The 14392-nt window shown below is 31.7% G+C and overlaps 1 protein-coding gene across 1 annotated transcript in view; it reads left to right on the forward strand.

The window, feature by feature from the left end:
- The window catches only part of LOC139495837 (immunoglobulin superfamily member 10-like), a 43372-nt gene extending 29414 nt beyond the window's left edge, over positions 1–13958 (forward strand). The window contains exons 11-17 of the mRNA XM_071284223.1: positions 530–820; positions 2722–2763; positions 3686–3796; positions 9355–9385; positions 10210–10262; positions 12105–12135; positions 12981–13958. Coding sequence (XP_071140324.1) covers positions 530–820; positions 2722–2763; positions 3686–3796; positions 9355–9385; positions 10210–10262; positions 12105–12135; positions 12981–13017 — 596 coding nt within the window. The 3' untranslated portion in view covers positions 13018–13958. The remainder of the gene's footprint in view (positions 1–529; positions 821–2721; positions 2764–3685; positions 3797–9354; positions 9386–10209; positions 10263–12104; positions 12136–12980) is intronic.
- Positions 13959–14392: the final 434 nt, after the last annotated feature.

A 14392-nucleotide genomic window follows, 5' to 3' on the forward strand; every position in this document is an offset into this window, starting at 1 on the left:
ATTTATGTTCAGTTTTCGTTATCGAGTATAAAGAAACAAATCAAAGAAAAAACAAACAATTTGGAAATAGTATGAACCTAAACACTTAAAACGGAGAGATGCATAGTAAGTGGACGGGATAAGCGTTTTCTGCTTAAGAGTAAGCATTTAATTTATTTTAAAAAAAATATGTATAAGTAAAGTATATCAATTTTAGAAAATAATTGAAAACAAAAACATGTTAATATTTCGACAACTTGTATCTAAACAATTAAATACGCTTAACTGCATGACTTAGTAGGTTGTTTTTTTTATATTCCTTAGACAAATTATTTGGTGGATTGCTTAACTTTGGGTATTACAGCAAAACATTGACGAAGAATGCTAACCAAAAATTTCTTTGTTTTCGATTAAACTGGTTTCTTATATGATTATTTATTATCATTTTTTTAAACATCTTTCGAGCAAAATCAATATCCATTTAATATATGAACTATACAATTCAAGCTATTAGCTTAAAAATTTTACAATTATATTTGTTTCTTTTAAGACATGCCTGTTGTTGACGTACCACTTACAAGCTATACCGTGAAGCACGGTCATGATGTAGCGCTATTGTGTATAGTTAGTTCAAAACCACCACATATGAATGTATATTGGATAAAAGAATCAGACAATGGAAAGCTTGTTTTTAATCATGGAACAACTGGAACAGTTGGGATGACTGTTGAAAACCCATCATTGACTCTGAAACAAGTAATCATCACCGATTCTGGAATGTATACATGCTTGGCTTCTAATGTTATTGGTACTGGAGCTAGTCGTCCTGTTTCATTAATTGGTAACGACTTTTGTTTTTTTAAATGTGTTAATCTACAATTATATAGTCTCGAACCTTTTCAAAATGAAAGTAATACCAAAGTAACAAGAAGTCCAAAGCGATAAGAGAATTAGAATTAGGGAATTAGAAAAACAAAACTAATAGAACGGAGTTGAACACAGTTGTCTAGTGAAAACAACAATCTATAATACTAAAATAACGAGGTCCAACTTGCCAGCCGTCATCGGGTAAAAACGACAAATCAAAGAATTCAACTTTATATATAGCTAATATAGGACAATGGTGATGATTAAAATTACACCACTCCAGACCCTTTTGTTTTTCACATAATTAATATTGCCAATAATTAACAAGTTCCGGGTCGAATCCGATACGGATACCAATAGTATATTCATCTGTTACCTATTAATTTATCTGTACGTTCCGCATTTGACAGGCGCACCACCAAACGGTGTATAAGGATTCTGCTATATACACGGGTCATAAATAAAGGGTTGACTCTTCTAAGTTCAATCATTGTCAAATTGTTCCCGATTGTAGTATTTTAATCGACAAGACTTTCTAAGATAACAATACGAATACTAAAAATCTAGACTTATTGATAAGTTCCAGGTCGACGGGTTCAAATAGAAAGATTTGAAAGCAGAGAAAACTGTGTATCTTATAATCGGCATGACTTTATCAAATGACAATACCAATACTAAAATAAGGCTTACGCATAGTTATATACTTTAATTCAGTCACGGACCTGCGATATCACGGGTGTGTTCTAGTAAGATTTAAGATTGTAAAGTTTTATAGATTTAAGCTAACAACTAATGTTAGCAAATATGTAAAATGTATTCCTTCATTCAGGTTTTAATATAGGTTTTGTGAATGTTCGCAAATGACAAATCATAAAACAGACGAGAACCCCTACGAGAAATGACTCTAGTCTAGTCATCAGATTTATTAATCTATATAAAATTTAACAACAATTAAAAACCAACGGACGGGACAGCTTTGTCCTCAAGAACAATTTAAACCGGTTAATTGGAAGGTTTTTTTTTAAATTAACTCCAGGCTCCAGGAATCCTGCTGAGAAAATCGATATTTGTATTATAACAGACGTCAGGAGTCAGTTTTACAAGAAAAAAATATATACTAAATTTGTTCATGATTCACGATCTTTTTTAATTGGAAGTTTTTTTTTGTGAAACCAACTCCTGGAATCCTGCTGAGAAAATCGAGAATAACAAGATATACACATTTAATGAATTAAAATCCGGAAACAATTCAAGTATACGTGTTAATCTTGTGAATAAACTATTGTATTCAAATAAACTTGAAATTCAAGATACTGTCGACTGTAAAAGGTTTGCTTCATATCCAAATTATTATTCCTCTTGCCAATTTTTCCAATGTCTAAGCATTACCAGACCTTATTTACGAATATACCGTTCCATCGGTCTACCTAGTGGATTGATTCCGAATCGTTTCTATGTATACGATACTTAATACAGAAGATTATCTTGAAGTTGAGTTTTCTCGTTTAGATTAAGTTTTTAACAATGTCAGAATATAAAATAAGTATCATCAACATATGGCTATTTTAAAGTTCGTTAATTCAAGTGGGATTGGTGTGAGGTAACTTTTATTATCAAATTAGATGAATTTAGCACGTTACTAACTTTATATTAAGATTAATGATTTGATCCTAAGACTCCATCGTTTATTGTTAATGACAGTTACAGTCATGAATGTTTGGCTTTGAGCATTCCTGATGAAGGTATATCCAGAAAAGCGCTTCGGAAATTATTAAACGTGTTGTTTTCAATTTTGAAGACCTAATTTTGAATTGGTGAATACATTTTGTATTCATAAAATCATTATTTTACTCGTTTAACGTCTTTTAATTTTAGTTATGCCAGAAGATGAGGCGGATGGAATTACAATTATCCAAGGTATGATTATCAAGGGACTACTGTGTACTTATATATTTTGAGTGAATATTCAGATATTAAAGTATTAAAAATAATCCGATTTTCTTAATCGAGTAGACAAATATTTTGTATACCAGTAACTAAACTTTTAAAACAACTCTTAGATGTTGACATAGTTGATACCTATCTGACAAAAAGTACAATTGCCATTATGGATTCAGGTTCAGTTCAGTTATTTTTATAAGATATATGAAGATGTTACATGATTACCGATGAGATTATTCATCAAAGACCGATGATCAATGATTAAGACACCTATAGGTCATTTTTACGGACAATAATTTATCAAAAATATGTAGTATAGTATGCCTTTAAACGGTCCGGGATGACAACATTTCAAACTAAAGAAAATTGCAAATCTAACAGTCTAATTTAAGCTATCACACAGAAAACATGTATATATGTAAAGAAAACTATATGGTCAATACATTTTGTTTTAGGACGACACTTATAACAAACTGGTGGGGCGCTCACTCCTCTCCAAAATAAAGACAATCATGGTACATGTTTGGTGTTTGTTATCTGTGATGATTTTGTATCATAGGTTCGATAGTTTATATCAGTTGCAGTTTTTAGTTTATTTAGCCTTTGAATTATAAAAAAACATTTTTATGTAACCATCAATGGTTTTTTAGGATAAGATTTATTGTATTATTGAAACGTTTCTGATGCATATTTGAAAAAAAATACCTGTATGGTCCAAAAAATCATATGGTCCGGCCAAAACGACAATATGAGTATACGCAACTGGTCATGACCATACGCGTATAATACAAATACCCATATGGTCCGGAACATAGTTAAACATAGTAATTTAGGTCGTGATTGGGCAGATGAATTGTATACTTATTGCCGTTATTTTACAGAGCTGTTTACTTTATAGGTTCTGACAATCCGAATTGGCCAACGATAGTAGGTGCTATTGTGGGTTCCTGTTGCAGTACGATTGGTATTATAATAGCAGCACTGGTTTTGAAAAATTGTTGTGGCATTGGTAAGCATTCATTTAAACGTTACATACAGAAATGTGCATTAAATATATCTGATTGTAAACTTATCATGAAAATAGCGTTGATGACGCAAATGGTTGGTTACCAATCATTTAAGCTAGGAAAATATTACAGACTTACACCGAGAGTATACAAATTTAAAGACTAATTTACAAGTGAGTTGTGCAACTTTTATCACAGAAACAGTTCTTATATATAAATTCATTTATAATACATTATTCAATATACCATGTTTTTGGCTATGTTTTCGGTCATTGGTGCTAAATTCTAAAGATTTGATGGATAGCTATATGTTGGCCCATAACATTTTATGTATACTGATGTATTTGAGATAGGAAATTGGCACCTCAAAGTCGCATAATGCCAAATGATAATTGCTAAAACCATATATATGTTACGATGAATGTTAGTATAGTACTGCTAACGTATTCTGTTTACAATTGATTTTGATCATATTGTCATCTGCATTTCATTACTAAATTTTGAAAAGTGAAATGCTTTTTTAAACTTGAAAAAAAAAATTATTATTTACTTATAAGCTGGAGGTTTTGCTAGCCATAACACCAGATTATGCTAACCATTCATTTCTTAAAATGTCCTGACCCAAGTCAGGAATATGGCAGTTGTTATCTAATAGTTCGTTTCTATGTATGTTGGCGTCTGTTATTGTTGCAATTCAGTTTTCCTGTTGTTCCTACTTTTTCATCTTATAGTTGATGTGTTTCCCTCGGCTTTAGTGTGTTACCTTGAATTGTTTTCTGTCCATTGGTTTTTGACCTTTTTAAAACCGGTATACTACTGTTGTCTTTATCACCCAAATTTTTTACAAACTATAAACATGCCATTCCAATTTAAGAAGTGCGTTTGAAGACCTAAAATGTATACTGACGGACATTAGAAACGCAGCACTCGATTGATTTTTTAGTTTTTTTAATTTTAAAATAATCATTACACACGAAATGCTTAATTGAAGATAAATTTCATTCAATTCCTCGTCGGTTAGGTTAATTTTGAAACTCGAAAAATAATTGAAAACGTCACGCTTAACGTTTTAATCATGTGGTTTGCACTAAAATCCTGGTTTCCTGGTCGTGTCAATCGTCTAAGACAAGAAAAGCATCCCAAATTGATTCACAGAATGGTTAACCAATACTGTTGGGAATGTTTTCCACCTTCTGATTTTGCCTATTTCCACCACTTTGCAATCACGTGGTGTACACTGAAACCCTTAGAATCAATTCTAACGTGAATTGTGTGGCATTTCAGCATACGAGAAACATTGCTGATATGAATCTGCCAGCCATTAAAATCCAACGAATTGGTAAACAAACTTGAGGTTGAAACCTTTTGATTGAAATGACAAAACGTTAATTTACAGGTAGACCGGTTCCATGATTATTCCTTTACGAATTAAGACTACTTTCTATGAAGTTTCGAGGAATAAAAAGTCATTTCATAGCCCGAAATTGTTCTCAAAAGAACGTGCACTAAATTCTGCCTGTGAATTTCTTATAACTTAATTTCAATTTTTGTTTTTCAGTCGTGACAAAAAAGAAAATCAACAAATTTTATTGATTAAAACTTGATTCAGGAAAATATTTATGGAAGAAACAAAATCTGAAAAAATCATGTATGCACTTTTAATTTCGCGTCGTGAAATTCTAGCAACGACAAAATTTCGCGATGTTTGGTTGTCTGAAGAAATTCAGCTATTAATTTGTTCTATTCAAAATGTGTTGGGAGGCTTAATAAGCAATGGAATGAATATAAGTCATGATTTAATGAAAAAATAAAACAAAATATGACTTGCGTTTTTCAGTATATAAACTACTCTAGCTATTTTTTAACGTATATATTCAAACTTGAGAAGAGATAAACATGAATATATACTAAGTGCCAATGAAAACGCCAAAAAATCTGATATTTTTTATTTTATTTATACTAGAACTTTGTATCGTTGGTTGAAAATGTCTTTGAAGACAAATGTCGACAACTTTACGGTTGAGTGTTTTTTGGAACAATTACGAAGGAAGGGTTATTTTGAACGGACAAACACCGAGTTCAACGCTTTTCAACATACACACCATTTTCACGATTTTGTCATTTGAAGCTTGGCTAATGTCCGGAATTTTCCCGCCCGTATTGTTAAGAAACTGCAACAAACATCTGGGTAAATGCCAGGACTTTCTGACAACCAGAGACATGCAGTTTTGGGCATGATCCAATAAAGTCTTTAAGAGCATACAATTACGAGAAGACTGAAGTTGTAGCCTCTACAATAATCCAAATCATCCACAAATTCAACCAAAACGGATCATCTAATGATAAGCCACATCCTGGGGTACAAACTACAAGAAACGATTAGCAAGACCAATATATTTGATCTTTAACATATTCGATATCGGTGCTGATGGTTGTGCAAATGGCAAGAAAGTTCAATGGTGGTCACAGTAGAACCTTTGGAGCAAATTCAGTAAATCACCGTTTGCAAATAAATTGTTAAGAGCACCACAGTATTTCTTTTGTGACATCTAAACGGCCGTCTGGCGTAAATATCGAATACTGTAGACCAAAACTCATTCATTATGTACCAAAACCCGTCAGTGGTGGTTGTAATAGACATTTGGCATCCGCCTTGGCCAAAAGTCATGCTTTTCGCCGGATTTTGGTCCGATCGAGCAAATTTTGAATCAGATTTGACATGGTTTAGACGATGAAAACCACCATCAATATCATAAAGTCAGATTGAGTTTTCTTTGTGGGACAAGTGGAATAACATTCCTCGGGATAACATTAAACGTCCGGGATGATCAATTCCACGGCGCTGTCGAGATTGCGCTGCACCAAGGGGTTGTAACATGTTTTGTTAGGACTGTGAGTTGATGATTCGACATTGGATGTTTCATTTACCTATTGCGCCCGAAAGATGACAATGAAACATTTTTTGTTTGATATAAATCTATGATTGTAAGAATTTTCAAAAAACAATTTATTTTGAAAGATTATCATTTCTAATATAAGCTTTATTTTTGAAAAACTAAGTGTTGCGTTTTCATTGGCACTCATATCAGTATATATAACAAATTGTAAAAAAAACAAATTGACCAAGTCTTATCAAACTGTGAGTTAATTTTTTTCCAGTATCAATTTGTATTCTTATTTAATCCAGAAAACGTTACTACATGAAGTATTAAAAGCACTAACTTAATAATCATTAAAACTCATGTGAAAGGTAGTTTTAACCAGTTAGATAAGATTCATTTATTGATCCCTCTAAGGCACATGTTGTGGACTTAAACCATGGGAGATATCCAGTTGACAAATTGACTAGTATACTTCCCCTATTTCTTCTTACTTTGTTTCCAATGTCCAGCCACCACAAAATGGTTTTTTAATCTGAAATAAGGATGCAGTAGCTATTGTCTTGTAAATTGTTCCCCGAAACTTTTTTGTTTATCAGACAGTCAATAAAGAAATATTGATGATTATATTACTCAATATATTTGACCATAAAGGGGAATATATAGTAATAATCTAAAAAAAAAATTATTTGTAATATATTATTCGTTTTATGATGTGTATGTAAACGGACATTTTTAATATTTGGAAGTCATATTTTCAACTCTCTTTAATTAATTGTACTTCTGTTTCTCACGTGCCGATTTATAGAATCAGCCTAGATCAATGTCCGGATAATTGAGAACGAAATAGTTGATGAATTGTTTTGATGTCCTACTGTTTAAATACTTCATTATTTTTAAGTGTTGATACCGACCTTTCTTAATAGGACACATATTTTATCATTTAGGAAATCCTCATTATAATTAGGTACAAGACTACCGCAAATTTTCGATATAAATAACCGAATCAGACGTTCATTGAAAAACAGTACTTTCAATAACCGAGCAAAGAATTAAAAAAAGAATGAAGTTCAACATGGAATTTTTTCACTTTATCTACAACATGCGAGCTTGTACAACTAAATTCTGTAATTTTTTTTTATTTTTTATATAGGGAATTAGTATTTACGATTTCAATTGAGAGATTAATGATAACTGTAACCTTTTGAAACAACAAACAATAAAGTGGCAGAAAATACCAAGAAAACACTAAAAACTCATAAGTCCCTGACAATGCGAAATCTGATGAAAGGCAAACAAGTTCACAAACCAAAATCAGGAAATTTAAATAAAAGCAATACAGAGTCAACAACAGATTTGTAAACGCCCCCTTACAGACAACATATTTGAATGAAAGAATCAGTATGCAAAGGTATACTTGTAAAATCTTGTGTTTTCGGAAACTATATATTATGCAGCCCAAAAAACAGAAATACTCTGATAAGCAATTATAAGGACTAATGCCCGTTATTGCAATTTGTGTCGTTGCAAAAATACCTCTGCATAAAATATTGAACTAATTATGAGTCTGGCGTACTAGTATTGTAAAGGAATATGATAATAAAATACAATAGTGTAAGAAAGTCAGACATGAAAATGAACATAGGTGAGATGAGATTTCAAATATTATTTCATTTCCATTTTCAATGTCGCAATTTAGAATGTTTCTAAATTTATAGTATTTGCTATATTTTTTGCTAGCAGTTTTTTCTTCTTTTTTTGTTCTTTTTCAAATTGATTTTGTTTTTCACAATGTGTCTGTTTTATTAGTAAATATTGTCTTTTTATCTCCTCACATGTAGAATAAAGTGTATCATAAAACTGTATTTAATATAGAAACGTGAGATGATATGGGATAAGTAAAGGTTGTCTATTAATAGTTTACTCTAAATTGAGCAACTTAATTTAAAATGGTACAAGAAAACAAAATCACCTCGCGACTTAGAAAAAGGTAAAACCAGTCAATGGTATTGTCTGTTGATGTCTGTGGATCAAACTCGGATGGATAGTTGTCTTATTGGCACTCATATCACATATCTGTATATCTAAATATCACATGACCTATAAATGAAAAGAGTTTAATTAGCTATCAAAGGTACCAGGATTATAATTTAATACGCCAGAAGCGCTTTCGTCTTTATAAGACTCATCAGGGACGCTCAGATCAAAATAGTTATAAAGCCAAACAAGTAAAAAATTTAATTATGCAAAAATAACACGGTACTTGACGAATAAATTCCATACCTCGTGTTGATTATGGTATGAACAAGTCGTATAAATATTAAATAACCATAAATTCTCTCGAAATATGAATTTAATTTGGACTAGCCGTAGAAACAGGTAGAATATGGGGCTTTGCCGAGCATTTCTATCATGTTTAGAGCCGATTACACATAGTTTATATTTGGAGACAACGTTTGGTTAATATTTATCAACTACAACTACTACAAATCCAAATGGAATATTTTTGTTAAAAAACATTTGGAGCGCACGATGTAAAATTACCACGAACCTGTATGTTTTAGTGATGCCACACATAACACTCTACGGAAACGCATTGTCAACGTCATAAACAAGACGCTATTTTCAAATTTAAAGTTAATTGATTTATACTGAATTACTATTTTGTTATATATTATTAGGAAGCACAGCGTCTCCAGGAACTAGATCAGAGTAAGTCAAATAATGTAAACTAAGATAAAAAAAAACATCATGATTAACCAGTTCACATTGGTACGGGGTATGCATGCTACATCTCAATGTGTCTCAATATCAATATCAGTTACAAAGGAGTGAAACACCCAAACTTAAACTTGCAAGCCAACTTACAGCTCTTGGACTAGCCTTCAACAATAGTTTAGATACATAAGGTAGCCTTTATACATTCGAAATAGTCCTGGTTAGATTTTCAATATTATGGAATTCGCTAGACATTAGGGTTTCCTTTGCTATCACCTTTATTACACTAGTTGGAAATAGGACAACAAAACATACCAAAGGAAATAATTTATTAATAGTGAAGGACAAGGCCAAAAATAATTACAATCCAATGACCAGAAGTGAAACACTCAAGAAACAAAAATTCAACATAACACTGCACAAAAGTGACTTGATATAGCAAAATGAAGCATCTTAAAACCGTGTTTACCAAGAAAGGATTCAAATAATTGCAATTTAACCGCACGAACCATTTTGTTTCCATTTTGTAAGCATTTATTGCGCCTCATAGTTTACACTAAAAGATTGCGAGCAGTATGTCGTCCAAGCAAGCATTGTTACGAAATAGTTGCTCTATGTTAGATACTAATCAAGCATATGTGATAATAAGCTATAATTTCGACAGTAAAAATGTAAGTCTTCTTCGCGTTTTAATGATTTGTAACGAAAACATTCGAACAATGAATTCATACATACTTTTATTTAATGTACAAAACAAAAAAGGCGCGTATATACAACATTATTTTATTTGTATGCTGAAATGGTTTCCATATTTTCAGTTCACCAAGGGCAGACAGTTCGAATACCTTGAACACAAGTTCGAAAACAAACGGTGAGTAAACATTAAGGTTTGTAACTAAAAATCAACAAAGATACCTGTTTAAACTCAGTTAAGCCAACGGAAGTATCGACATAAGATTAATTAGTGGCGTTTAAATCCAAATAAACCCGGAACCAAATCAAGTTAAAAGTCAAAATGTACATGAATAAAGCTGTGTTTTATGAAATAATAGTGGATTCATTGTTCCAAGATATTAGTGTAAGTAAAGGTAATAGAACTATAACGCCGTTCAAATGTCATACGATTGAAAGAAAACAAATCTAGGTTACAATTTAAAACCGAGGGAAACTCATCAACTATTAAAGGAAAACAAAGGAACCATAAAAACACTTAAGTGTACCAAAATAAAACGCAAACATACATAGAAACAAACTATTTAATAACAACTGGTATATTCCTGACTTGGTACAGCATATTGTATTTTTAATAGATGTATATTTATTTGCATCCATCTGATGAATTAAGCCTATTTCAACTGATGTTTATTGTTCGTTCTTGTGTTGTACTGTTATATCATTGTCACAGGTTAGGGTAGGGGAGGGATCACGCTAACATTTTTAATCCCACCACATTCTGTATGTATGTACTTGTCTCAAGTCAGGATCCTTTCATTCAGGAATTTTCTTTTGTTGAATTGTTACATATTTGTTGTTCAGTCATTTTTGTACATAAAATAGGCCGTAATTTTTACATTTGTCATTTCGGGGCCTTTTATAGCTTACTATGAGTTATCGGCTTTGCTCATTGTTGAAGGCTGTACGGTGACCTATAGTTGTTGATTTATGTGTCATTTGGTTTCTTGTGGAGAGTTGCTTTATCGGTAATCATACCACATCTTCTTCGTCTTCAAAGTCGTATATATGTTTTGTGGATGCATTTATTCAGTCTCTGTTGTAAATACAATCCTTTATCAATTTTGCAATTTAAGAATGATACACATGTGGTTTCTATTACGATCAAAATTGTTTGACGAAACCGCCATATAATGTGATGATTTCTTTTACATCATACTGATTAAAAATATCGGATATCAGACAAAAATCTATTGATACTTTTATTTACATGTCCTTTTTGATGATGTTGTTTTTTGATAAATACCGGAAACAAATGGACAATTACTTAATTGAAGTATTTAACACAATCCACAATGATAAACTACAAGTACAACATAAACCTCCCAAACAACATTATAGTTACAACGTGTCGTTCTTGAAAAGTTCGTATAGGATAATCAAAGAGTTACACACCACTAAATATATTTTTTCCCTAGATATATCATTTTAATTTTTTCAGCAGTGTGTAAACTAAACTGACGTATCTTATGATGTTTACGAAGGTCTGATTCTGTCATTGCAAGAAATAAGTATATCGACTTATCGTATAAACATAGTCAGATATAAACTGTAGCGTATTTTTTCTATGTTTTGATGTTACACTATTGTTTCAGATACGGGTACCTATTAAATCGTTTAAACCCGCTGCAGTTGTTGAACCCTGTCCTATGTCAATAATCTGATTTCAGAAGTTGTCGTTAGTTGATGGGGTTCATAAGTGTTTCTCGTTTCTCGTTTTGTATATAGACTAGATCGTTGATTTTCCCGGTTGAATTATTTTACTCTTGTAATTTGTCATGGCACTTTATAGTTTACTGTTCAGTATGATCAAAGGATCCGTATTGAAGACTTTACTTTGACCTATAATAGTTTACTTTTATAAATTAGGACTTGGATGGCGAGTTGTCTCATTGGCATTCGTGTCACGTCTTCTTATATCTATTTAGCAGAAAATTAAAAAAATAAACAATTTTATGAGTACATTTCACCTTTTTTTCAGATACCCCACGTGCTACAGACCATGTGCAATTGTAAGTGATATAATATCAAAGGGAGTTAGCTTTATATGACATGAAATCCATGTTGGTAAAATTGTATTTGCCGTCTTCATTATGTGATTGAAACTATCGAAATGATTCTCTAGTTTCTTGTTTCTTCAAGTGCATGCCTGCCGTAAGTCAGGAATCTTATGTACAGTAGTTGTCGTTTGTTTATGTAATTTATATGTGTTTCTCATTTTTTATATAGTTTAGACCGTTGGTTTTCTCGTTTGAATGGTTTACACTAGTAATTTTGAGGCCCTTTATAGTTTTTTGTTCGGTGTGAGCCAAGACTTCGTTTTGAAGGCCGTACATTGACCTATAACGGTTTACTTTTATAAATTGTTATTTGGATGGAGAGATATCTCATTGGCACTCACACCACATCTTCCGATATCAATATATATGTTAAAGATACTTTTTATTCAGGCGCATGATTTGGTATGAATAATGAAGCAACTTACAATTAAGGAATGATTAATACGGAAATGAATTGTAATTTACATGATTGTTGTGAATGGAATGAGATGTATATAAAAAGGCAAATTTCAACAACTAATCCTGCAGAAGACTCCGTAGTCGCTTCCGTTCTGTTTGTCCTATGTTAACATAAAACCATAATCATTTATCTAATTAACGGAAAAGATCTCCATCAACCTATATTGTCAGATTTCAATATCTTAATATGTATACAAAATTTTAAATAACACTTATTTAAAAAGACAATTAGGAACAAAAATCAATGAAGCAAATATAGTCATTTTTTGCAACTGTTGCACATGTGCATTACCTTGATTTGTCTTTCATAACAATTTTTAACTTTCTTTTTCTTTCAGTGAATTGGAAGAAGGACCGCAAATTTCAACTTCTTGACTGGGCTAATCGTGTTAAATCATTTCTAAACACTTGACACATAGAGAAGACTCTATTGATAAATAACAAATATAATGTACACGAAATTTGTTTTAAAGTCAATTAAGTAGAATGTAATTTAATTCATCTGATTCTTGTATGTTTGTGTAACTTGTTATATATAACTTTGCATTCAAACATATCGTCATTGACATGTTAGATTTAACTCATTAGATAATGGAAATAGAGTATCACACTCTCTGCACGTGAAAACCCCTTGCATAACCTCATTTCTGTTCCTACTTAATACACCACAAATTTCCAGCTGCAGTAAAAATCTTACTTTCATCTTGGACGGCATTGATTTAATATTTACATCTGGACATGTGCATAGTGGGTACCTTTCTAAAAGATAGAAAACAAAATTAAAGTGCAGCTTGGAAACATGGATAGCATATGATTTTTTCCTACAACAATAAATTGATAAAATTAGAGAGGCTGGTGGGTCTATGATTTTTAAAGAAATTCAAATCCGAAAAATTGTTAAATTCATGCTTAGTCTGCAACAAAAGAGATTTTGCTTCTCAGTATTATACCTATTATATTAAATTATTAACTTTAAATCCAATTTTGAATTAAATATTCGGAATGAACTGATATATTAAGCTATTCAATATTTACATAATAGTTCTTGAAAAACTGGTCATTATCGTGATACATGGACTGTCCTACGGGCAGTCAGTGTATCAAGATACTGACCAGTTCTTCAGTAACTATTATGTGTATTTCATTGAGAAACCATGGTTTTATAATTTTTACTTAATCAAAATGTCCAAACCAAACTTGAGTAGTTGCACCATTTTCTATGATAATGTGTGAAGACCAGTCGTAGTAATATTGCCATTCATTTTAGTGTAACTTTTCAGTATATGAATACTAAATCAAGTTCTCTATTATTTCATAATTTAAATATAATATTGAAAACAGGAAAATGTTTCAATATAGTGACATCTCTTTAAACAGAGAACCACCGGTCATCAACAGATTAACCACGCCCCAACAGTCATTAACGGATTAACCACTCCCCAACGGTCATTAACAGACTGAAACCACGCCCCACTGGTCATTATCACGTAAAAGTCCATTAACGACCGGTTTTCTGGTCCGTTTTGTTTTGTAAATGACCGATGGAATTGATTACTGAAGAATGTCATGTGCTCCCTTTTTATCCAATAAGAGAAGCTTATTGTCAACCGATATGAAATAAATATTATTAAAATACTTTTCTGATGCACAAATTAATCGTCATTTATATATAATTGCACTTGAACTATTCCATTATTCCTATGCATATTTATCATAATGATTTGTCCTTGTATATGTTCCGGACCATCTG

The sequence above is a fragment of the Mytilus edulis genome, chromosome 11 (assembly GCF_963676685.1).
Source record: "Mytilus edulis chromosome 11, xbMytEdul2.2, whole genome shotgun sequence".
In the NCBI taxonomy this organism is placed as follows: Eukaryota; Metazoa; Mollusca; class Bivalvia; order Mytilida; family Mytilidae; genus Mytilus; species Mytilus edulis.